The 26,720-nt window shown below is 42.9% G+C and overlaps 1 protein-coding gene across 1 annotated transcript in view; it reads left to right on the forward strand.

The window, feature by feature from the left end:
* ABCD2 (ATP binding cassette subfamily D member 2) overlaps nt 1-26,079 on the forward strand; it is a 46,509-nt gene extending 20,430 nt beyond the window's left edge. The window contains exons 7-10 of the mRNA XM_082064444.1: nt 11,334-11,479; nt 18,608-18,692; nt 19,391-19,516; nt 21,830-26,079. Of these exons, the coding sequence (XP_081920570.1) occupies nt 11,334-11,479; nt 18,608-18,692; nt 19,391-19,516; nt 21,830-22,040 (568 nt within the window). The 3' untranslated portion in view covers nt 22,041-26,079. The remainder of the gene's footprint in view (nt 1-11,333; nt 11,480-18,607; nt 18,693-19,390; nt 19,517-21,829) is intronic.
* The last annotated feature ends 641 nt before the right edge of the window (nt 26,080-26,720 follow it).

A 26,720-nucleotide genomic window follows, 5' to 3' on the forward strand; every position in this document is an offset into this window, starting at 1 on the left:
TCAAATACATTTATTTCCAAAGTTCACCACTTATCTGAGAGATGAGGAGAAGGTCTGTGGCAGATAGTGTTTACACGAAACATAACGTTCTTCAGTTATGCATACTATTCTGATAGAAGCTTGCTTTAAAAATTTGCTGCTACTTTTGTGTCTTTTTTTTTGAGGTGAATCGAGTCAAGTCAGTATTCTGCTGTTCATTAAGAACTGTGGCCTTGCATCTGAGAGGTTTGTTAAGCTATCTCTCAGCCAGGGCACAGCTTTTCCCATTTCATTTTACTAGGACTCGTATAGAAATGCTTGCCCTTCTCCTTCCTGATTGAGGGAAGTCCTGGCTTGTCTCACCTTGAACAGAAAAGTTCTTGCTGCCCTGTGTGTCAGCTGAAGCTTTGCCTGCCAGGATCACTGGGAGACCTCTCCGTTTCTGCTGAAGGCTCACACACAGCTGTAAAGTTTGATGGTTTTTAATTAGGTCTGTGTTCTGACTGATCACAAGTAACGGCAGTGCCTTTCGGTAGCACATTGTGAACAATATTCACCTATGCTAATAGTCAGAGGTGGAAAATGGCTTTGTGGATTAACTGCCGCTCCCTCTCAAGCCATGCAACGTGCCTTCCTTACCAACCAGACACAGAGTCAGCTAATTAAAGCACAGCTTAGAAGTCTTTTCTGTTATTAAGCAAAGTGTTGCAGAAATCCCAGGCTGAATCTTTTAGTCAGCTTGCTGTATTGGGGTGTAGTTTAGATTTTCAATGTATTTACATAAATCCAACAGTGGTCTTAAAGTCTGCAGCTGAACTGGTGTTTGTGAAGGACGTCAGTGTTCTCTAGGGTTTTGGTGTCTCAGTCCCTTCAGACTGGGGGCCAGTCTGGAGTAAGCTCTGGCTGTGGGAGATACCAAGAACACTAAACATGGGTGAGGAATTGAATTGTGTTGATACGTACTCAAATTTTACTCCATATGGACACTAGTGCTTTTCCTGGTGGGCAGCTGTCTGGAGCGCAGAAGCCAGTAGCACACTCAATACAACTGTTGACAAATTTGAATTAGCAGGAAAGTCCAGCCTTGATTTGATACAGGGATTTGAGTATCGTCTCGTCTCTTCTGGGAGTCTTTCCAGTTGAAGCGGATGCTATTATTACTGCCTTCTGTATGTATGGATGGAGAAACTTCATTCTCCAGACTCATGGAGATGGCTCACTTAAAGCACAGTGTGGTCACTTGATGCAATCCAAGTCCTTTTTATTTGTGATCCATAAAAGAACTTGAACATTCAGAGGATTAAGATCCATTCAGTAACTTATTGCATTCCTACCAAGTCACAGATACACAGAGTTATGAAGTGCTGTCAGTTGCATGGCTGATTGAATACCATGATATGTACGCAACTAAAAGGTGAAATCCATTCTTGTAATCAAAGCAGCTTCCCTCTCATTTTGAATATTGCTTCAGTACTAAGCACAAATGTTGTTTTGGCTACTGCACAAAAGTGGGTATCATTAATATACAGAACTTGCTCCATTTATATTCTTTTGAGTTGTTTTCCTCCATGTTACAGAGGAGCTAAGTTTTTGTGTATGAGGACTCCCAGCTGCAGGATTATTTCTACTAGGATATCTGGCAATCACCTGCTCTGTGTTTCATCACGTATTTTGGATATCGTGTTCTTGCCAGTATGAGCCTGCAGTGCTTCCACCCTTTACTTTCTTCTTTTGATGGGATTTTGAATATCAAAAATTCTCACTCAGCACCATTACAAGTTGTCCGTACCACCTTTCCAGGCATCCATATATGTGCCTGACTGTTTATGGAATTTCATTTAAAAGCTGGGAAAACTAGGCTTGGAAATTCTTTTTAAGTGCATTGTCAGATTAAGCTTAACAAATGTTTTATAAATGTGAAGTCACTAAAGAGATTACGTGGCTGGTATTTATAGGACCCATTCAGCAAAGCAACTGACAATTTATTTAATCTGTGCTAGGTTCATTTTGCTCAGACAGACAGATCACTTGTCTTTAAAATTTAGTTTTGATGGAAGTACTAGGGAAACAAATTCACCTACAGGTTAACTGAGGTCACTGTGTAACTTAGCAGTGGTATGGACAAACTTGCATGACAGAGAGTAATCTGGTGGCTGCATTTACGTGACCTAGTTTACTCAGAGAAGTGCCATTACTGTGTCCAGCTGGGGCAGTTGCCTCCAGCTTAATGCCCTACATTGCAACTGTGCAACAAAGGTTCTTCGGCAGATGAACAGCACAGCAAATGTTTACTATTTCGACAGTATTTTACCTAGGAATGTCAAAAAACATGCTTCAGGTGCCTTATGCATATCAAATTATGAGAAGCAACTTGGCAGCATAACACTGGGAAGCACTGGGAAAGCTTGAAGTAAAACGTTTGACATGAAAAGACAGAAAGGATGCTGGCTTTTGTCAGGGAAGGACAGCTGAAAGCTCCAGTAGCAACTGTGTCCTCTTCCCTGGGAAGAAGTCCTTTCTCCACCTTACTATGGTTTTCAATCAGAAACTCTCATTACAGTGTCCTGTGCTTTTAAATATCCATGTAATAGACATAGCCAACACCTCCCTCTTGAGGAGAAGGTGGTGGTCCTTCCCATGTGCTAAAGGCTCTGCCTTTTGCCTGCCACTGTGTCCTGGGCTCTAGACTGTGTCCTAACTCCAAGGTGAACGGGGCCTTCAGCCCTCTTCCAGCCTCTCCATGGTCTGCACACTCAAGACTCCTTCTGTCCCTCCTCCAACTCACTGTGGTTTCCAAGGTAAATGTAAGTTTTATTTAGCATGGTGATTCCATTCTGCATTTCTTGGAGACATTGCAGTGTTCACTAATAACTGCCAGCCTTCCAGAGAGAAGAGTATTAGCTATTTTTGTGTACAAGTGTTCAGCCTGTACCCCTGACAGATTAAAACAGTAAACTGTCAACTCGTGCACCAGAGGTAGAATTTGTCTATGTTCGTTTAGGCAGCTACAAGTTAGATGTCCTTGTGTGAGCTTTACACTGAGTGTACTATCTGCCTCAGGAGCATGATTCGCTGTTGCAGTGCACCCATGAAAGTGGTCATTGTCAATCCCAGTGAGAAAGGTTTTTGAACTCTGTAATGCATTAATTAAAATTCCTTTAATTAGAGATAAGGAGTAAGTTGATAGCATAGATAATCACAAGAACATGGAATGGTTGAGGTTGGAAGGGACTTCTGGAGGTCATCTGGTCCAACCCTCTGCTCAAGCAGGGTCACCTAGAGCTGGTTGCCCAGGACTGTGTCCAGATGGCTTTTGAGTATCTACAAGGATGGAGACCCCGCAGCCTCCCTGGGCAGCCTGTGCCAGTCCTCGGTCACCCTCACAGTGAAATAGTGTTTCCTGGTATTCAGAGTGAACCTCCTGTGTTTCAGTTTGTGCCCATGGCCTCTGGTCCTGTCACTGGGCATCACTGAGAAGAGCCTGGCTCCAGCTTCTCTGTATCCTCCCTTCAGGTATTTATGTACATTGATGAGATCCCCCTGAGCCGCCTTCTCTCCAGGCTGAACAGTCCCAGCTCTCTCAGCCTTTCCTCATAGGAGAGATGCTTCAGTTCCTTCATTATCTTTGTGGCATTTATGTACCATCAGATACTAGGAAGCCAGCATTGTGCGGCATTAGGTGGACCTCTAGTCACAGCACGGCATGCTGCACTGATCCCATCCATGCTAAGGTTTGTTGGTATTATGGTCTTTAGCGCTCTGATAGGATTTTCTTAGAAGTAAACAATTCCATTTATCATTTCTGCTGTCAAGCAAAAGGATGTTAGCATGAGAACATGTTGTTTCAACTTCAAGATAAGGACAAGGACGCACAGGTGGCATAGTTGCTGATGCCAAGAGGGAGCTGCCTGCAGGCTCCTCTGTTATGATTAGCCAGCAAAGTTTATCCCGTGGCCAAGTGATAAGTGCAGCACAGCCCAGGCCTGAAGGCCGGTTCCCATGTGCATCACAGCCCAGCAAGGTATAACACAGGCCTGTGCCCACTCAGGTCAGCTGTTACCTGGCTCACTAACTCCTCGATTCACAATAGTCTTCCAGTTCTTAGCACTGCAGCTGTTCATGCTGTGTCCTAGGACAAATGTCTAAGACACAGGAGACCTGCTGGAGGTGCCAGTTCCCTGGAGAACTCCAATGACTACAAAGGGACCCTGGGGTGTCTGTCTCAGATTTGGATGAGTAATATTTAGGTGAGATGAATCTCTTCTGCAAATAATGCTGAGTAGTCCCCAGAACAGTGGATTTTTAGTTCTTTGTCCTCAAGCCATTATGTCATGGTCTTGTGGGAGCACATAACAGGTGGGTCCCTTTCTGCGGCTCAGTCTGTGTGCACTACTAGCCTGGCTTGGGTGGGAGTGTGTCTTTCCCAAGAGGAAAGGCTCTTGTAGACTTGTTTATCTTCCTAGGGTTTTGCATTAATTATACCCTATCAGTTTTAGTTTCTGCTAAAGATTACTACAGCTCCCTTGTGGCCACTTCAGGTACCTATAACGTTTATAAAATGGCTACAATAATGTTCCATGTATGTGGTGCATCTCTGTATTTTGCTCTGTCGTGTTAAGTCCTGTGTAATGTGGTGTTTCAGACATTAGAGAGGGAACCAGAGCGATGTGTCTCACTGGTGACACACTGTTGCTCTACTGTTGCTTGCGTACTCATAACCCAGTGCATGCAAAAAATGTTGCCATGGACAACTAAGCATTGTAGAAACCCAGAGCAAAAGCAGCATCTGCTCGAGAGGCTTCGCTGTCTGCGCTTCCTCGTCTCTGGGGAGTAAGATGTCACTTCTCATCCGCAAAACCATGAATAATTTGGGATCTTTCTAAAAGAGGGAAACTGCCTTTCTTGTTGTGTGACACAGAATGTCAGGGATTGGAAGGGACCTCAAAAGATCATCTAGTCCAATCCCCCTGCCGGAGCAGGAACGTCCAGATCAGGTTAGAAACACCTCTCAGACTGGGTATGCCTGGTGGAACTGGCAGGCTAGACTCCTGTCCAGAGTAGCTCACTGTTATTTCTTCAATTCATTGATATTCGTGATCATCCATCCAAATAATCCTTTTATCATAAGGACTGCCAGAGGTATGAAAAGCCTGGGACTGCAAAAATTGGATGTTTAAGAAAAGAGGAGTCGTCTTCCTTCGTTTGTCTGGCTGGTTGATTTGATTCATTGCAGGAGGTATAATTATTTCAGATTGCATTAGCTGTTTGTATTTTGTAGCAATTGTCTGGGTTTTGGTTTTAATTATACATGTGTTTTTGTGTTCTTTCTGTTGTCTCTGCCTATCGCAAGATACAAATAGACTGAGCTGAATAATTTTGTGAATTGTTCACTGTAAATTTTTATGTCATCTAACCAGTTCTAGTTATATTGTAAGTGATCTTGGTTGAATAAGTAAATCCTGAGATGAGATGATACCTGAGCATGAATAGCATTTTAAATTAAAGGCTTCTTTTACCTTTCTTGTTATTATTTTGTCCCAGATGATTTTAATGCAGAGATGTGCATAGCTGCTTTGCAAAGAAAGCCACAGAGTGATTAGTGTGAGTTTTTTTCAGCCTTTTATATCAGATTCTAACTATATGCATTGAGAATTCATTCTTTCATACTGTGCTTTTCATTTGCTGTTAGCTATGTTAATGGCTATAAGCTGATTACATTCCACTCTGGTAACTGATCTATCTGAAATATTTAGAGGATGTTCGTGGCTAGTTCTATATGAGTGGAGAAGAGAGTTCAGTGAAGGGTATTTTAAAGAGAGATGAATTATTTATATCTTTAGAAGGGTTGCTGAAACTTTAGCTGGTCCTAAAATCCTTTGAACTAGATACAATGCAATAAACTAACCCCGTTCTGTTTTTAGCATTTTGATAAATCTTATTTTTTATTTAACTCTTTGCTGATACCATCTTCTGTGTGAGAGCAGTGGATACAACACTACTTAAAAAGAACTTAATTCACATTCATTCAAGATGTTTTATTTTCTCAAAGTTGTAGTCGTGGTGCCATCGTTAGTTTTTTGCTGTTTATTTTATTAATGTCATCAAAGAACTACTGGGAATCCAGATCGCTTTACTTAGTGAAGGCTGGTATTTCTTGAGCATCACTGTTGATCAAGCTTTGCTGCTGTGGAAAACTGTGGGGTTTTTACTATTGACCTAAATCAGGAGCGTGGCAAGAGCTGTAGTTCTGCCAAGGTGGTTCCGGCCGAGGTATTACAACACCTAAAAATTAGGATCTTGGTGCCAGAAAGGTGATGGAAAGTTTTAAATATAGGTGGATTCCCTCGATAGTCAGGCAGAGATTTAGGGCTTTTGGAAAACTATCAAAATATTTGTGTAGTAGGTAAAGGGAGCCACCTAGAGTTAATCCATAGGAATCTCTAAATATAGATATATGAATTCCTGCCTTTTACTCAAGTTTAGGTACCAAACTAAGAGCTAAACATTAAACACTTTTATCTACAACAAGCCCTCTTCTGAGAGCAGGCACCTAAATAAGATTAGAACCCCCTTTAATATGTTTTTACAATGCTACTGAAAGATTAAGATAGTTACTGCATTTTAAATAAAAGTGTATTGGGAAAAGAAAGTATAAATAGTATATGGCACAAAAACTGGTACTAAAGTCTCCCTCAGACTGGTATAGTGTAGAATTAGGCTCTTTCCAATAACTCTTTTTTCAGACACACAATTCCTGCCTTTTAGCAGCAGCTTCCTTGCTGCGGTGGGCAGACCTGGCTTCAGCTGGTGACAGGGCTGGAAGGAATGTCCTGTGAGGAGCGGCCGAGGACTCTGGGTTTGTCTGGTTTGGAGAACAGGAGGTGAGGGGTGACCCCATTGTTCTCTACAGCTTCCTGATGAGGGAAAGTGCGGAGGGAGGTGCTGAGCTCTTCTCCCTGGTACCCAGTGAGAGGACACATGACAACGGCTCAAAGCTGTGCCAGGGGAGGTTTAAACTGGACATTAGGAAGCATTTCTGTACTGAGAGGGTAGTCAGACACTGGAACAGGCTTCCTAGAGAGGTGGTTGATGCCCCAGGCCTGTTGGTGTTGAAGAGGCATTTGAACAATGCTCTTAACAACACATTAACTTTCGGTCAGCCCTGAGATGGTCAGGTGGTTGGACTAGATGATCTTTGTAGGTCTCTTCCAACTGAAATATTCCATTATTCCATTCATTTCTTATGGATGTCAGAACAGGTTAACTGTCAGCACAGTTTATTTTGCATGGAAGATGAAAACACTTTTGAATACATTTGGAAAGTATTTGTGAACGCTTAAAGTGGATATGGCTTGTTCTGACTTTGGAACAGAAATTTCTTGATATCTAAGCAAGCCATCTTCTTTAGCTTGCTACCCAAGACAGTAAAGCACTCTGCTCTTCAAGGCATCAGTGAATTACTAGATATTGGTGCTGTCTAGCTGCAGTGTGCAGTGTTCATTTGCAGTCCCTTTGAATTGGCATGGTACCTTTCTCTTTGTGCCTAACAGCTCCAGTGTGTAAGTCTTCTGTTTGGGAAGATGAGTGGTATGTACTCCGATATATTTTGTATCATCTGCTCCCTCCCCACTCCCCAAAGTTAACTGCAATGAAGGGACCATGTTATCAGCAACACTTGCCCTTCCTCACCATATGATTTCTCTAATATTTTGCCAACATTGTACACAATGTCACGTGTCAACAGGGCACTGGGGAATTGTCCACACCACAGGCTTCAGATTGCAGCAGGTCCTGATATCATCTGTCTTTAAAGCCTGCTCTGCAAGGGGGAAGTCATGAGCCTAAGGGATGGCAGCTTGTTACTAGCTCAATTAAGTTACACGTCTGCAAAGTGAAGCACTAAGAGCATCAAACAGGAATTGGTGATGCAATAAAACCGTCAAACTGACTGAAACAAGATCAGTTTGTGGGAACAGAAGGTATCTCTTCCAATGAGTGTCTTGAAATTCCAGAAAACCAGGCAAGAATCAGCAAGTTTTATTAGGTTTCTGGAGGTTTGATGCCAAAGATTAAAAAAAAAAAAAAAGGATTACTGATCTTAAATCCTCTCTCTCAAAACCAGTGTAGAAATCTCATTTCAGACAGCAAAGAAAGAAAACAATTGCAGAGCTATTACCGTCAAAGATGTGACCTCTGCACAGCAGAGGAGTTGCTTTCAGAATCTGTAAAATTGCTTTCTTTGAGGCTGGAACCCAGACACGCTGGCTGAAAGGAAAAACTCCATCAGAAATCAATTATGTTCAGTTAAAGTCGAGTATTAATTCAGGACGAAAAGACTGGTTTTGTTGTTTGAACTGCTAAAAATTTAATGAAAACAGTATTTTAACAAGGAGCTTACTGGCAAAGCCAAAATGTCACTGTTGCTGTATCCAGTTACCCACACTTCTTATTACTTAATGTCTAGCTATCACACACATGTAAACTCAATGACAATAATGTCTGATGTTTAACAGGTTTTAGTGTCTTTGACTTTGTGGCACCCTTGGTAGGTAAGGTGGTTATTGTCTTCAAGTTTCGGACAGGGAAATCTGTTTTAGTGTGAGATCATGAGAGTATGAGTTAGATGAGATCTCACCTAACTTTAGCCCTTTAGAAGTTACATAACTAAGTCCCCCGTTGAGAGAGAAGACACCCCCTGGAGGCAATCCATCCCTTCCCTAAAATCAATGGGATAAACCAATCACAAAAGTGCCTCTCTTTGTTGTCAAGAGTTGGAGCCCCAAACGGGACATCTCACGCCAGGCAAGATAAGTGTCCTGTCAGGGACAGGAGTGGCTTCCTATAGGATGGGGCAGCAGAATGTGCTCTCCCACCTCCCAGACAGACCCGTAACCACAAGCCATTCTTCGTCTCTGCTAACTAGCAGTAATTGCCGGGGTTTGGTATTCCACTGCAGGCTGGGCTTTTCTTTCATTTTCACAAAGCAGGTGCGGAGAGGCGTGCTTGGTAGTACCGGTGAGTTTAGCTGGGAGGCCACGGGGAAAATCCAGTTGTACCAGGAAGCGGTGCTGGTGACTCAGGGAACAGCAGCGAGTGTCCTGGTGCGGTGTTTTTGAGCATTGCCTTCCCGGCTGTAGGTTAAGTCTCAGAGCTGCTAGTCATTACAGCATCATGCTTCACAAGAGTAAGGTATTAAATGCCAGACAAATGATATGATAGGTAACTCTGTCCTCCTTGCCCTTACCTGCAGCTTCACCTAAATTACAAAGTCTTATGCATAACCTGATCACAAGTTTTCTGAGCCCAGGTGGAGCTGCTGTCTTTTCTCCCAGAGATGGCAGCACTCTGAAGCAAGTGAAGTGATTTCTACATATGTAAGAAGTAAAGCCCTTTGGGATTTTAGATGGAGAGTGCTGTGGAAATGTAATAAATCATTACTTCATGAAGTTACATAATTTTTAGAGCTGAGATTTTGCAATGTCCCCATTAATGTAAATGGCTCACTGCACTTGATGCCAGTGTTTATGCAGCAGCCCAGAGCAGCACCCTTCCCACAGTAAGCACAAAGCGGAACAAAGAGCGAAGAGAAGCAGCAATGCTTTCATTTGACTTGTGGTTCTGGTTTTGCTCCATCTGGGTGCCCACCCACAGAAGGGAAATGACCAAATACTTGCGAGCAGTTCAGATCCCCTGCCCTTCCACCCTCACCCAGCTGGTGGTGAAAGTAGTTTAACTCTGGGCGGGTGCAGACAATTCACAATGGATGTCTGCAGCCCTAAGACCCATGTGGCTGATGCCAGCTTAAATGGGACTTTCAGTTCATGTTGCAGCTTTAGTTCTGTAATTCTACATCTGTTGTATTATGAATTCCTTCCAATGACTCTGCTGTATTGTAGGGACCCTCAGAATAACAATAAGTAGATCCACCCCTTCTGCAGAGACACCTGTAAGGGAAGAGAAGAAATCTGTTAAGTGTCACACTTGTTTATCAGGAAAATCATGTCTGAGACCTTCCTACCTGGCCGGTCCAGAGCTCTTCGGGGAAGAAAACTGACCCCTTGCCAATGTGCTGGGAAGTTGTTGGGAGCAGTTCTCTGTGGCAGGGGCAAGCTGCCTCGAAGCCCCCTCATTGCTGGCCCCATTTTAACTGCTCCTCTGTGTCATCATCCCCTGGCACCACAGCTTTAGTAAGACTGGTATTGTTTTGGCAGGTGAACCCACGGGGAGTTAGTGTAACTCTTGGCACAGAAAGCAGGACAGAGTCTGGAGCTTGACTGTTCTTTGGCTCAAGCCTTCCCCTCCAAACTCAAAATCTCACAGATCATTCCTGGGGTGTTTCCAGCTTCCAAGAGCTATCAGCAGTGTCTATGGGACAGGGTGGATATTTGTCCTTCCAAAGAAATCCTTAGAACAAGAGCAAAAGAGATTGTCAAACAGATATGTCTTAGATTGCCTTCGCTATCCCAGGCTGAATAGCGTGGTATCTTTTAGAGAGATGTAAAACTGTTCTTTGAGCCGATTTTGTTTAGAGACAAGGAGGATTTTTGGGGCCTGGGCTGTACCAGCAGCTGGGCACAGCTCATGACATTGTGGAGACTGTCCATAGCCATTCCAGGGGCACAGCCGTGATTGAGCGCTCTGGCTTCAAAGTGGAGACAGCTTGCTTTAGTAAGGTGGGTGGTATTACCTGGTCTGGGAACGTGGTGATTCAGAAACAGCTTCACATACAGCTCAGCCTTGTGTTTGGCAAAGGGAGGCTGTTAAGCTGATCAGCTTCTCTAATGTATGCTTTTTTTTGCAACTCAGAAGTGTTACACTGACTTCTAGAGCCAGCTAAGTTAAGCCTGATCGCATTTCTTCAGTCCTGAATAGCAGTGTGCAAAGGAGGCTTTTGCTGCTCTCCTGCTTGATTTGGGTGTCTCCTGCTGCACCATGAAAGTGCTTCCCAGTTAGAGCTGCAAAGTTTTTGTTACAGGTCACTTTTGACATGAGAGTGTTAGATTCCCTTTCTAAATCTCTAAGCGTACCAAACCTTGAATACAGCGTGGAGTTTCCCTGATTCCAAGTGAAAGCATTCTGAATGGGCTATGAAGTGGGTGTTTATTCTGCCTGATCCGTCATTTTGGTTTTATGCTAATACTACCCCTGTTGCTATGCTGTAATCAGCTTCTATAAAAACAATACATTGTCCCTAGGGTAAGTTTAGAAAATCATTCACCCACAATGCACCCACAGATGAATCCAGTTTTTAGCAACATGGTGTTTAAAGTATTATACTCTGCTCATAAAACATCAGCAAGATGCACTTGCTGGAGCCAGCCCCAGATTACCGGTTTCTCTGTATTGTTTTTCAGACCCTACATGTCCATTGGAACGTTACGTGATCAAGTCATCTATCCAGACTCAGTAGATGACATGCATGAGAAAGGCTACCAAGATAAAGATCTGGAATGTATCCTGCATGTGGTTCATCTGTACCACATAGTTCAAAGAGAAGGAGGTAATTTGCTTGTTTTTGTAAAAAGCTTTACAAAATCTGTTCCTCGTGTGTGTGTCTTAGTGTGACCGACCTTTACTTACTGATTTGGCAAAACCGCATCCAGACCCTTTGGTTGTGGGAGCTGCACAACCACGTGGTTGTTTCTGCCGGTGCTAATGGATGGAGAGGAGCTAAGTGCTTCTCTCCTCCCTGGTAAATCCATGCCCAAGCAAAACATCCTTGTTCTCTTGTAATGGCCAGTCTTTTCATGGTATTGTGCAATCTGTGACTTTCCTTCATTTCCTTAGAAAATTTAACCTGTGAAAAACCTTGTGATGTCACTGAGTACGTTAACTCGAAAGCACATGAATGAAAGGAGAGTCAGGTCTACTTTCACCTCTGTGGGATCAGCGGGACTATGTGCCATGGGAAGGAATATCTGGTTGCACACCACCAGGGTGAACAAGTTAAAAATAACCAAATGGCACTGGCTGACAGTGGAGTGTTGCCATCCACCATTTGTTGTTGCCATGTGTTCTCAGTGTTGTTTGCCCTAATAGTAAGGGACAGTGTAAATACACTGGCACAGTAACTATCAGGATGCTAAAGGCTTCTCTTGTGTCTAAGAAACTGGAGCATTTCATGGCTTTTTGTCCCAAGCACAGCAATCATTTTCATCCTTCTGTTCCCACCGGCCACTAATCTCTAGTTTGAATTTCCTCCCCATCATTATGCTTTTAAAACAGGCAGAGAACAAAGTTGGTAACATTCAGAGAGAAGAAGGAGGATTTTCAAACCCCTCTAAGGAGCTGTTATTCTGAGTGCTGGATGTACCCTGCCTCTCTGTGCCAGCTGTCAGTGCTCCTTTTTGAGAGGGTGCTTTGGGTGCATCGCCTTGTAAAGTAAGTGCTTGGCGTCTCTCAGGATCATTCTGACAATAGAGAGAAATGCCTCAGCCATTGGGAATCACAAGGTAACATGTGAATTCCCATTCCTGGATGACAGCCTGTTGCTCTGTTCAAAATGCAGAAGGTACATTGTATTTTTTAAGTGTGCACAGACACTCATCTGGTTTCCTTTCTGCATACTTCAGAGTGGGGAGTAGTAATCATTCACAGCAGCAATTGTATACCTACGGATACTTTTCTACCTCACAGTGCTTTTGATAGACTATTCTCTTTCCATGGGTTAATGCTTCTTTGTTAAGAATGTAATAATGACTGTTGGCCCTTAAGTTGCAATAGAAGATAAGAATCTGCCATCATTCTGATTCATATTGTTATTCAGATCTGATATGATGACACAAGGATTGAAAAAGTGGGCAGAGAGCTAAACTCAGTGACTGGAATAATTGCAGAGAAGGCCTCTGTTCCCTGCGGGGATGTTAGAACTATTCCTGTTAGTATTCCTGAGTTGCTTCGCTAAGTGAAGTGCCTAAGTTGCAGAAGAACAAGCAGGTGTGTTGGAGTGAGGAGCTGGAAAAGGAGGAGCAGTTAAATTGTCAGTGGCAAGAAGCCACTGTGGAATGTGCATTCATAGCCTGCTGGTGCATGTAGATGTAGTGAACAACACATGACCCTCAGCGGCCGAAACCATCTCCCCAAGAAGTCCCTGAGTGCACATTGTTGTGGTTTATAACCCTGCAGCTGGAGCACGGAACTGGTGATGGAGCAGTTAATGCACTGCACGTACGAGATGCCGCTGGCCGGGGTCAGCGTTCAGTATTGCCAAACTGAAACCCCAGGTTTGGATCAGTCTTGCTCTGCTTTCTGTGCCAAATGAACTATTTATTGCTGACCTCATTCTTGCTCTTCTGCCTGCCCGACTGCACATGTGGGGCACACACAATCTGTAAAATGTCTAGAGGACATGGTTAATGTTCAGTGGTGCTGTACTGAAACTCCGCTCAGGATAAGGGCACACTGTGCAGAAGTCTGCGCAAACAAATGTTTAAAAAAAAGTATCTTAGGGACTTTGCAATCTAAAATGACATAAGTGGGCAAAGCCGGAAAACGAGGGAGAGATTACTGCATACCAGGAAGTTTTTAGGACCATAATACACTTACTTGTTCCCATTACTCCTCGAGCATTTGCAGGAGGTAAGTGCCAAGGTAGAAGCAGAGAGGAAATCCGTGAAATGTGATTTGACACATTACATGGATTTCAAATACTTACATATTATTTAGAGCTTCCCCACTCTGGGAAGAAGACTCATATTCTGTTTTTTTGAACAAGCAAGCCAGAGGAATACTTGTTGAAAGTGAACAGTTGAAATTTTTGTTTATACATAGCTGAATTACTTTGTAATTCTCACTTTTACTTTATTCTTTTGATTAAAAACAGATTTTTAAAATTATTTGTATTAAAAAATGAATTTTTCTTTGCAAAATAATGAAAAAATCCCATATAAAGCTTTATAGAACAAGGGGTTTGCCCCAAACCATCCTTTTCCTTTTTGCAAACTGCTTTGATGGTTGCCAAACACTGGCATTTTCCAATAGAAAAAAGTTTTGCTGAAAAATTCCCATCAAGTTTCTATTTATATATTATATGCACATGTAGTATATGTAAAATACACTACATCTGAAAAAAATCAATGAAACCATTTTTAATAATTCAGATTCTTGTGGATATATGGGGTATGTCCATGCTGTTTTGAACTGTTTCCATAAACCGTTCTAAGAATGGAGCTATGTGTCAGCCATTAAGCTATAGAAATCTAATATAATTCCTCAATGTTTTTTTCTGTAGATCCTCTTCTCCTTCAGAGCCTTCCCTCTGTCTCTTCCCCTTGCACCTACCCCCTGCAGTGTTAAGCCTCTACAAGACAGCAGGCTCCTTAGGGCATGACCCTGCTCTGTTTTAATTGACCAGCAGTGTCACATGTGTGATAGGATGTTGTGCAGTTTTTGAGTTCTGCTCCCTGTGGGCAGTTATGAAAAAGCCAGATGGAGCCAAAAGCGCACAACTCTTACTCAATTTATTTGTCGCAGCATAACTTTATTGTCTTTAGCTGAATTGCTTCCACATTGCATCAGTACAAGGGTCACCAGACTCCAAGTGTAAAGTAGCCAAGAAGTGCCTGACGTTGTTCTTGTTGCTGCCAGTGGCAGAAATTCCTTTTTCCTACAATAATGTTTGACCCAGTTAGAATTAAATAGAATGGTTACAAGAATAAGTAACCTAGTTTGGTGTTTAGCTTCTGTGTTACCCTCATGAGCCTTTTCTCAGTCAGTAGCAACAGAATACACTAAAACACCAATCCTTCACCCCACCACCACCCTTGCTGATGTCCCTCAGGCCAAGCCCTAGAAGAACCCCGTGCAGATGCTGCTGACCATTGTCCCCCTTGGTGCCAGGGCCAGAATTTCTGCCCAACTGAGGCCCACACCAATGCTTTTCTCAGCTGCTGGATATTAGAGGGATGCCATTTTATTGCTTTCCTTTCTATTATCAATAAGGTGCCCCCATCAATACCTGCAAAGTTACTAGCTCTACCAGAAAAATATCATCATACAAAATGAGGGTAGCAAAGAAGGTTGTATTCGATATTGGTGGTGAAAAGACGTGTCCAAAAGTCATGGGTAATAGTGCAGAGATGTGCAGTAGATACCTATAAATTGGTTGCTTTTTGACCTGCGTTGAAAATCTGTGTGTATTTAGCAAGTGTCAGTCGTGATGCAGCCTTAGGCTGCTGATAGCCCGTCACATGAGAGAGTACGTGTAGCAGCACGCTGAATGCATGACCAGACCCGTCAGGTTGGGGCTGATGACATTACTGAACAAGTTCAACCTGTTTATGGTTTCTCAGCACCCCAGATTATAATTATTCCTCATTGTTTTGCACATTTGTCATATCTTTGGGTCTTGTCCAGGGAATCTTTGTGCTAGGCCACATGTGAACACAGAGACAAGCACATTTCCCTTCTCTGAGATTCTTTCATCTGATCAGTTTAGCCCTGGATTTGCTTTTGTTACTGGAACCAGCAGGAGCTCTGGAGCACTCTGCCAGCTTTTCCAGTGGCTCTGAAATCTGGAGACACAAATCCCTGCAGTGTCATGCTGAGCTGAGGCTCAGGCAGTTGATGGTCTCTTTGTTCCTCAGCTAAGGATTGTCCTTGCATATTCATCCTGCTCAGCACCCGGGCTCTCTTCCATTTTGACAACTGCCTGGGGACATAGGCTGTGCAAGAGGCCTCCATGTTCAAACGCTCACCAGGGGTGGACTCTGGCTGTAGTTTGCTGCCTTCCTTCTGTCATGGAGCTGTAACACTCCAGTCCGTGTCTGAAGAGGTGCATTGGAAGGTAGATCTGGAAAAGGAACTTTAAAGCCTATCTTTTTATGGCAGCTGAATGCTCTGTCTTGCATGTAATTGTGAGGATTCGCAAGGATGAAGAATGCACAGGGCTACAGACCCCAGGTGTAACCCTTTTTTTGTTGTCAAATGTAGCTTGCTTTTTCCTTCAGAAATTTGAGGTAAAAGGAATTATAAAAGAAACCATGCAAGAAAATAAAATGCAGGCATCATAAGGGTATCACTAGTTTCTGCTGACAGCTGTATATATTTCTTCTGCTGTTACTCTGTCCCAGCACAGTACTCGTGCTCTTTTACTGGTTGCAAAAGGCATTTTGTGACATGCACTGTTCATCACATTTACATCATGCCATGTGCAATAAAAGGCTACACGTAACAAGAAGCTGGGCAAGGAATTTGGACTCTGAAAGCCAGGATTAAATTTGTACCTGCTCAGAGATTTGTGCTGTGTTCACAGACAAGCCATTTCATTTCTTCATTTGCAAAGTGGATGTAACTTTGGGTGGCGTAAGACACAGACGTGGCTGATATTTTCAGAACACTAACGACCTTCACTGACCTGTGCCGTGTCAGCAGGAAGAAAAGAGAAACAAGCAGGTGCCTTATTGTTAGTGCACAGCAGGGAGTCAGTTTATTGTGAGTTACAATGGCTATGTGTTCAGAGGAAATTGTTCAGCATCAGAAAATAATTTTTAAAAGAGAATATTAAACAGATCCTTCCTTATCTGTTGTTTGAGATATTCCAGGTGGCAAATAGGAAAGTTAAGCCAGAGGGCTAGGGAGGAAGAGACAAGACACTTAATATTCAGTTAGTATCTCAACTTGAAGTGACCACAGAGATGGCCATTGTATCCTGGTAAATAGAGGCTAAATCTTACACCTTTAGAAGAAATAATAGCATGGTTTTGCTGACAAGGTGATGCTACTTCTTGAACTTCATTCCCTTTTAGTCTTTTAGTAAGTCTTTATGAATCAGCTGATCTAGAAGCAGTTGGATGGTTGCAGGCACAGCTTCCCCAGGCACTGCACACCCACTCACACCCTAGTGCAGATCCAGGTCCCTGGAGCTCATCTATATTCTCAGCTTAAAAAGAACAGAATATAAACAGCAGCCTGGACATTGTATTCTACAGCTTTCATGAAGGACCATTCCCATCCCTTGCCCTTAGTACTGGTTGCCAAAAGGAGCACTCCAGGTGCTTTACTGGCCTTTTTGGAAGCTGGAGGTGTCAGTGAAGTGGCACTCCAGCAATCTATATGGTCCTGGCACACAGGCTGCTCAGCAGCAGCAGCAGCCTCTGTGGATCTGTTCCCTTTGCGAGAGTTCATCCATGGGGTGATTCAGTTAATTGTTACACAACTCCGTCTTTGCTAGGAGCCCGCCATAGAAAGCCCTGTGTGTGCCCCCGGGAGGTACCCACTGGGATCCTTAAACCAGAATGGAAGGAAGCTAAGGGAAAACAATAGGATGAGTAAAGGTGATGTATTTCTGCTGTGTTCATGCCTGTGTTTTAAATCTGACTCTACACACATACATTAAAAATATCTTGACATTGTATTTTACAATTTTACGTATTGAAAATAGTTGAAATTCAGTCGCTAGCATTATCAGTTCCTGTTTTCAGTCACAGAACATCTCACTAGATGCTTCACTGAGGCTTTGTTCAGACTGAGCAAGCCCTGGTGCAGCGCCAAGCGCTCCCCAGCCGCCTGCACCTTCACAAGCCCCAGCGTCTCACCTTTGGGCAGGTGTCAGAAGTGACACGGCCCCCCCGCTCGCTTGACCTTCTTTGTAGCCTTTTCTGGCAAATGTTTCTTTTCAGGTGGGCAGTGGCAGAAAAGGGGGTTTGGTTGTGTTGTTAATTTTTTTAGTTACAGTGCTTCTGGGCTGATTTGGAAAAATGTTCTGTTCCTCACTTGGCCCCACTCCAGCTGCCTGTCTCAGAACAGATGATCTATTGAGACAAACATCAGATTGTTTTTTGCATCCACATTATTCATTTTCAGAGTTCATATATCTTGCTACTCTATCCATCTGAATTATTTGATTGAAAACTTATTTTCCATGGGGTGATTTGGTATTTGAAGTTTCTCATTAATGGGCATTAATCACTCCAGAGTACTCACAAGAAACACCTGTTCGCTGTAACATTGTGGATAAGATGCATCACACTACCATTGCATGTATTTGGAAGTGATGAAGAAAAAAATCAGCTAGAAGCCATGTAGAAAATTAAAGAAGGATAGCCAGTGTTACAATAGTTGTGGGACATTTCTAAATACAAGGTAGCAGGAAGTTTGGGGAAAATCCTCGTGTCTGTGTGCAGTTCTGTGTGTTGGCTGCTTGTGTGTGCACACAGAACGTGTCTGCATGGGTTTCTGTTGAGTTTGCTGACAGTAACTCCTTGCCTATAGTAGTGAGTGGAGTCCAGTGCTCCTCTTGATGGTTTTTACACTTTCTTTGAATTTGTTTTAAAATTTCCACGCACACTTTTCAAGAAGGAATAGCAAATTCTTCTATAAAACAAACAGGTAAGGGATATTTTTTCAAATAGATGGTAAGTAAGGTTTTTTAGCAATACCTACATGACCAAGGGGGTTAAATTCTGCTTTCAAACTTGACATGATATTTGGGACATTTTTCCAGTTGAGTGCTACTCAAAAGGCATTGAGTATTTCAGAAGATGTGATCCAGAACCCTGAGCTGTCTCCTCTGCAGTGGAAATGCTCTCTACGATTTTGGTTGCAAATTGCAGCGATGTTGCAAGTGAAGTTGCATTTCCTTCATAAACTTACATTGTCTTGATGTGTTTTGTTTGCATTTTATTTAAAGGCTGGGATGCCATCATGGATTGGAAAGATGTCTTATCAGGAGGAGAAAAACAAAGGATGGGAATGGCTCGGATGTTTTACCATAAGTAAGCATATTGATTTGTTCTTTAAGTAGCATCTGAAAATCAGGAAGAGTTTTGCAGGTTTGCTGTAATAATTTGACCAGTAGTAGACTGCAATCTCCATGCGATATTGCTAGACAGTTGCGTAGGACCACAGCCTTGTAGATTATTCATAGAAGCTCTGCTTTTAGTTTGGGAAATGCTTTTTACTTTGCTTTTGGCAACAGAGCATTACGTTTTCCAGATATTCCATTCTTTAGCATCCTGGGCACAAACACCTTCCCTGCATCTGTCCTGCTAATATTGCAGAAGTCTGGTGGACCGTTGCAGAGACTGTGGGAGTTTGAGCACCAAGCTCCAAACCTTTTGGTTTTGGAGGCTGCAGGCATGTAAAGACAGCCCAGCCATACACAGCACTGCATAGAAAGTTCCCGAGTTGGCTGTAGCTACCACTACTTGTTGACAGGACAAAGTAATAGTAGATCAAACTAGAATCATAGAAGTTAGATCACTGTGTACTTAGAGGGACCAGGAAGTAAAACCCATTTTCCCTGGAAGCTGGTTCTGCACCTGGATAACGCATGGAAGCTCCAGCTGTACATGAGAGACAGCTGTCTGGCAAAAATAGCTTTCTCCTTTCTGTCGTTCTTTCAATTAAACATTGTGCATGGGAATACTGTCCAAAACATAGAAGAGTAATGTTATTTATCTGCTTTTGAAAGGCCAAAATACGCTTTGCTGGATGAATGCACGAGTGCTGTAAGCATTGATGTTGAAGGAAAGATATTCCAAGCTGCAAAAGCTGCTGGGATATCCCTGCTTTCTATAACACACAGACCTTCTCTTTGGTAAGTATGTTCAGGGATTTGTCATGGTCCTTGCTTTTAGCTTTCTGACAGGGAGTGGACTGGCCTTTATTCTTTGTACTAGGGCAGTTCTTCAATCAATATCTACTGTACTTTCTAAGATAACTTATCTACAATAATAGTGATGTAAATGCAGTTAGCATTGATTTATTTCATTATTTGACATGTATTTATTCCTTCCACTTATTTTTTTTAAATGTGTTTCGGTTATAAACTATTAATAGAAACATGCAGGTGTCTAAGAGGCAGTTAATTACTCCACCACACCGCAGCCTCAACAGACGTCACCAGATTACTCTGTAAAGGTAACAAATATATGAGCTGTCCTGGACAAGTTTTCCAGTGCTTGGGAGAAGATGGGAAATATGGCAAGTGGTTAAACTGCTCTTCGTTCTTCCATAGGAATAAAACATCTGGTAGTTTAACTTAGTTGTGTCCTCTATCTGCAGGGTTTGTAAGCTTTCAAAATTTGACTATTAAAAAAAAAGCAATATTGGAATTCTAATAAACGTAATTCTAGCAAAGGAGTACTAAATATGGAAGAGTCCCTCAAAGGAAATAAATGTAGTTACGGAATACATAAAATAACCAAACACTTTAAAGAGCAGAAGGAGATCAAGAAGGTATAAGCTGACATTAGCAGAGACTATTTGTTCTGAACTCCTTGATCTCTACTGTCAGATTGTTTGCTCTTTTCGAACTGATGACAAAAAATCCATTACCAGTCTGTTGCCTCTCAGAAAAGAAATTGTATCAGTGTCTGCTTCTCTGAAAAAAACATGGTTTCCTCAGCATTCCTCCTTCCTCTGTGTAGATTGTGACAGTGGAAATGGCTTTTGTTGGATCAGGACTTAAATGTTAAGAAAAAATGGATATTGTGATAGGAAAAAGATGTCACATACACATTTGGTCTTAAAATAATTTAAATTACGCTTAAAAAGAATGTTGTGTTTACTTTTTTTTAAAGTTTGGCTGTATTTTAAAGCCACTGCTCAAGAAGACAGTTATTTGAGAGCATCTCACCTATAAATAATGATGGTGAAGCAGAGGAAAGTTATACAGAAGCACTTGTGAGAAAGATCTTTTGAGTTCAGTTTCCTGTTGACATTTCTTGTTTCCTAGTACTAGGGCTGTTCACAAGGTTTGGAATTGTTCTTGTAACCTGCACAGTATTACTGAAATTATCAGAAATCTGGTGATTTATGGGGTTCTGGGGAAGTAAACAGAAGTGCTGAGTATTTAGAAACAAGCATCAAATGCCTTTAACTTAGGTATACTTCCGCAAGGACTGTAGTGCATTAACAAAAACCAGCTTCACATGCTGTTTTATCCTCCTCAAGATTATACCAGGAACTATTTGTTCTTTTAATCAAGAGACTGAAAACACTAGGTGTCTCAATTATCTATCTTAGCGGCCTAATTTTTTTGGTTTTTAGTGGGGGAAAACCAGAGAGATAAGCTAAGCATTTGTAGTCACAGAGAATAATATGCAAGAAGTGGTGAATATAGGCCTGGAGTTGAATCCCTTTTAAGTCCCATGTCATATGCTGTTGAGTTTATTAAACTGTCACATTCCTTGAATGGGATTTATAATCACTGTTTTAGGATGCTTTTCATCTTTTGTAATTTATAGTGATAAATTACAGTGTCATACCATCAGCTCTGAGGGAGCTTTGCTGTTCCTCTTGCACCTCCTGATAAATGTCTTGTCAGATCTTGACAAACTCCACATGTACACCTTTGAATATTTTCGGTGCGCACACCCTGATACTCACTGAAAGATCTGTGACTCCTACACAGACCTTTTTGGTTTGGCCCCTTGCAAACTGAACCGTGTTTTTGGTCTGGAGGTTTCTTTAGCCAACCTTATAAGATGCAGAGGAACAAACTGAGGTGCAATTTGAACAAACTGGAGTTTTATCAGTAGCATCAGGTGCACCGTGCTTGCCTGAATGTATTTTCTGCTAAGGAGGTAAAACGTCTCTCAGAAATTGAGGTCAATAAAATCAACTGGGATTAGCATTCCTGGGGTAGAAGGGAGCCTTGTCTGCTGGATGGACCTGGGTGGCCTGGGGAGGTCCTGGTGTCACGCTTTGAAATACCCAAATTCCTTACAAAAGAGTGTCCTGGGATTATGAGTCACTGCAAAAAAAGTCTTACCCAGTGATCCAAAACTGGGAAGCTCTCAGGTTCCTGAGAGACACCATTGAAAAGAGATGCAGACATCCCAATTTGCGTCCAAAAACGAACCATCTGTTCCCTGAGCCGTTACTAATGTTTTAATTTCTGCTGCAGGAAGTACCACAGTCACTTGCTGCAGTTTGACGGGCAAGGCGGCTGGCGTTTCGAGCAGTTGGACACCGCCATCCGTTTGTCACTGAGTGAGGAAAAACAGAGACTGGAATCCCAGCTTGCAGGAATTCCTAAAATGCAGCAGAGACTGAATGAACTGTGTAAAATCTTGGGAGAAGACTCGGTGCTTAAAACAATGGACAAAGAGGAATAGATAATTTATGTTTTATGTTTTAAAAAGTATTTTTTTAGTTAAAAGCATTACAAATTCAGCCATTATCCTTTGCATGCATTGTGATAGCATAGAGAAACACAGCCAGCAGAAAATAATGCTCTGAATGCTATGTAAGACTTTAGCATTTTAGTATTATGGAAGAAAGTGGTTGAACTGTGAAAAGAAAATAAGCAAGTGCACAGAGTATAAGATTAGTCATTGCAGCTTATGTTAATTCCTAGTGAAAGCCCGATTCACTGCAAAAAAACTACCAACACACTTAGGTTTTGTAGGTGAATTTTTGCCTGAGACCCAGCCTGCAGAATGTGCTCTTGTACCAGGTCTCTGTGTGCGTATGAAATGCCCGCTACACAGAGCAAACCTGGCATGAAACGCGGGCATGGAGCGCGGCAGAGGCAGCGTCCGGGTGAGTATGCAGACGCATACAAAAGTCTCATTTGGGTATAAAAAACATTCTTTCAGCCCATGTAAAACCAAATCCACTACTGAGTCGCATACACACCTTTACCTGCATTTTCATAGGAAATAACATAATAGGCTGATCAGAAGACGACCGTCCCAGCAACTCACTGCCCTCGTGACAGAGCAGCAGAGATAGAGCTAAACATGTAATATACTTGTGCTGTACTTTATGCCTTTATGCGTAGCTTCAGAGGCTCCTCGCACTTCATGATGCATCAGTTCCTTTGGGGGATTGTTGTATCCCCTATTTAGTAACGTCTGGTGCGTGAATGGAGCACTGGGCCTGGCACCAAGTGACTTAGTCTCTGCTTGACTGAGTTACTCATGTGATCCAACCTGTGTCCATCTTTGACCGAGTTCCTCCTTTGGTAAAGTGACAATATAGACACTTGTTTGTTCCATGGGATGCTTTGTGACTGAAGGACTGTAGGAGAGGAAAATGTCAGTTTTCACAATACACTGAATTCTCAGGCATGGCTGTCCTGCCAGTTAAAGTGCTCAGCACTTATAAAGGTCTGTGAAAAGTTAAAGTATGTTGTAACCACTAATTAATATGCCTGCCCTCTTTTGGTAAAGTGGCAGAACCCTGCTCTACCAGTGAGTAAACGCAGCAGTTAACAGCTTTGCTTTCAGATGCATTCACTAATGGTCCCATCTGCATTTCAGTTCAGTAGGAACCTGGTCCCCAGTCAGTCAGGGCTTTAAGCTGAAACTCCAAAGACAGTGCTGGCCTGAGTGCCCTGCTGGAGGCAAAAACCAGTGAATTAGAAATAAAAATGTGAATGGAGCTCCTGATCTGCTCTCTCTGACTGCAAATGGGCAGCTCAGGAGGGAAGATCAGGAGCTTTCAGGTGGTAAATGAGCCTTAGCAGAGATGTAGCAGTCCTGAAGATTGTTGGTTCTTTTTTCCCTAGAAGTGTGATTTGTTAGAAGATGTCTGTCTGGTGTGCTTAGTCTGAGAGAGGCAATGCATAAGCTGCTGAGAACTGTTAAGAGAGGAGAAATATTTTGGGGTATTTGCTGAGCTGGTAATGTTTGAGCACCTTGAATAGAAATTGTTTCCTTTTTCTCATAGCTTCAAGAACCAAGGGTAAGGTGAATTAACTCCATCCGCCAATTCCCATCCCACTGCACTAACCAATCAGCCCATCTTCCTTCTCTCTGTGTGCTCGTCTTGCTGCTTGGTGTGGCACCTCCACCTGAAAATGGAATAAGTCTGCTCCTGGTCCTGCTCCTCTGGAGTCTGTGGCTTAAATGTAACCCTGTAACTTGTCCGCGTTACAACAGTTTGTTCCTCCCATTAGTTTTCTCTGTAGAGTCCCGTGGGATGTCTCGCTGACCCAGAAAGGAATGCTTTTGGGAACCTTTGAAAGGGATGAGAAATTAAGGTTCAAGATAATCAGACGTTGTGTTGTAAAGTGCAGACTGGAGGTCACTGCTGTGGTGGATGACGTGTGCATGCATTTTAATTTGCGAGTGTTTCTGCTTGTCCCTCTCCCTGAAGGCTTACTTTCCTCTTTCTCATCTTCAAAGAAAAAATCAGAACTGCTAAGGAAAAAAAGAAGTCAGCCAAGAATCTGTTCTTGGTGAGCATAAATGAGATGAGTGATGATTTTGCACATTTCTGAGTTATGTTTCTCGGAGATGGTGATGAATCAGGCACGCAGTGTGTGCATGCCCTTGTCCCAGCTGCAGCGTGTCCACCTCGCCACAAGGCTCTCGTGAGGCAGGAGCTGAGGGGGGAAAGGGCACCAGTGTTCCCTGTCCCCCCGTTAGGCGCTTTACCATGTGGCTGGGAGCTAAACAAGGGTTGTCCAGTCCCTGAATGAGGACACTGAACAGTGCTGAACAGCTGGCCCAATTCGGCACAGCTCCAGGTGTGGCCTGCAGGCACTCGGCCTCCCACCAGGGCCCTGCCATGGCACTTGGCTTGTTGGGAGCCATCGTGGGCAAGTGCAGCACCTGAAATGGGCTGCGCCACCTCACACAGATCAAAGTTGTCCGTCCCTCATGGCACAATAGAAACACATCTTCTGAGGAAACTGTGTTTAGAAAAAGAAAGTTTGTTCACTGCTTTTCAAATGAGATTATGCAAAAAATATTTGATACGTACATTGCTCATGAAACATTAACGAAACTGAAATCACATCAATGTAATAGTGCTTTCCCTGAAGTTTGATACGTTTCTTGGATCCAGTAACAGAGTTAACCATTCCCATTCAGTAATACACCGTAAAATATCCTAGCATCTCACTCAGCTATTTACTTTCTTGTAGACATGACAAGAGCATTGGAGGCCAGTATGAAAAGAGACTTTAAATAGAAACTTTCTGAATAACACCGAGCCAGTTGTAGAAGGATTTTCTGTACTGGTGGCTCATTATTTTTAAAGTTAGTTTTGTGGCTGGAAGAGAAACTTCCCTGGAGATTTTATCTGCAAACTTTCTAACTTGTTCCAAGGTCCAGTTGAATTGGGGGTCTCTTGTTGGAGAGTTGCACCTCTGGTGTAATGCAGGGCATAAGCCAGCTCACTTTGTGCAGCTTCGGACTAAGGTGGGAAGCAGAGCAGAGCTGCACGCTCTCTGCTCAGTGCGAGAGGGGCAGAGCAGGGCCGATACCTTGGGGAAATCCTTTTTCTTGGTGCAATGAGAGCTGCTTGTCCACATTCATTCCTGTCTGGCCTTCAGGAGCTGTGACTCCCCTGGATACTGAGAAAGTGGCTTTTTGGCCTTCCTTCTGCTGGAGCTAGCAGGATCCAGCTCGTGTCACAGCATCTATGGATTCAGGGCGGCAAATGAGCAATGTTCTCCATGAACCCAGCCTCCAGTGAGGACCCCCTCGTCCCCCAGGACTTGAGGCAGGCTGGGCTTGCAGGGATCCTAGAGGATCCTGCATCCTCGAGGAGTACAGGTGCTGACCAAAATTCATACCAGTATCAGACATGGAGTAGCTATACAATAAAAATATGAAGTATCCAGTTCATTCAGATAATGTTGGGATTTTTTGCAAGAATCTCAGCATGGGAGGAAATATTTTTTGTGCGTGGGATTTCAGTATTTTAGTGTAGGAGGAGTTTCTTTTCCACTTAGTTTTGGGACCAGACTCATTTCTGTTTTAGACTTGGAAGCCCTCCTTCTGCAGGGGTAGAAAACCCCACATACCTTTTAAAGTAGTTTTTTGAAACCAGTGGGATTTGTATTTGAGTGAAGAATGAACGCGTATTCAATGGGATGTTTTGGGAAAAATTGCAATAAAAGTTATATCCTAAAGGAAATGAACACATCTACAGTCCCCTCAACATGTCTGAATGATAATGCATGTCAAAGTCAAGTTTATGAGCCTGTGATCAGAGATTTCAATCACATACAGAATGAAATCCCCCTACTGAGCCGTTCATGAAGCTTAAGAGAACTGAACTGCTAATTGAATGTGTCTTTGTTTTGTTTATGTTTGATATTAATGCCTTTTAAGAGCAGACAATTTATAAAGCAATAAATTATGCTTTACAGTTGTAATTTATTTCAACCTCAAATAAACCATGTTGCATTTACTTTGAGTTTACAGTGTTCCTTATGAATCATTCATGAAGCAGTCAGGACCTGCCTGGGAACCCCTTCCTGTCCCTCGTGTCTGTGGTGGGGTCGAAAAGCCTGGGGTGGATGTTGCATGTTTGCAAGTTAAAACGTGTTTCATTCCTAGATCAGGCTGGTGTCATAGCTGTGAGGTTTCTCATGTCCTGTGCACATCTACTTCTGCGTGGACCTGATTCATGACAAGAAGGTGACAAGAGCTGCCACCACTTGCTGGGGAGTTCTACAGAGACTTCTGCAGCATAGGCCAGGGGACAGTGTCAACATCAGGTGGCCTCACCAGCATTCCTCCAAAGGTTGTCATTATGGTCTTTGTAGGATAAAGTTATGCATAAAGCGTCCATGTCACAAATGTCATAACCAAGTGCCCATGTTGGCCTAGAATAGCAGAGATTTATTTTTTCCCTTAGGGATTAAGATCCACAAATACAGTCTCTAGCCCTGCAGACTCCCAGGAGTGTGGGGACTCTAAGGACACCAGTTGACTCCTTAGCACACACGTCCCAGCGTGGCTGGGGTGGTGAGGTACCGTGTGGTGGCACAGGACCTGGGTTATGCAGCTGAGGAGCCCTTGGCGATGATGGTCACTTGAGAACTAGATCCTCAT

The sequence above is a fragment of the Streptopelia decaocto genome, assembly GCF_964273445.1.
Source record: "Streptopelia decaocto genome assembly, chromosome: 1".
Taxonomy (NCBI): Eukaryota; Metazoa; Chordata; class Aves; order Columbiformes; family Columbidae; genus Streptopelia; species Streptopelia decaocto.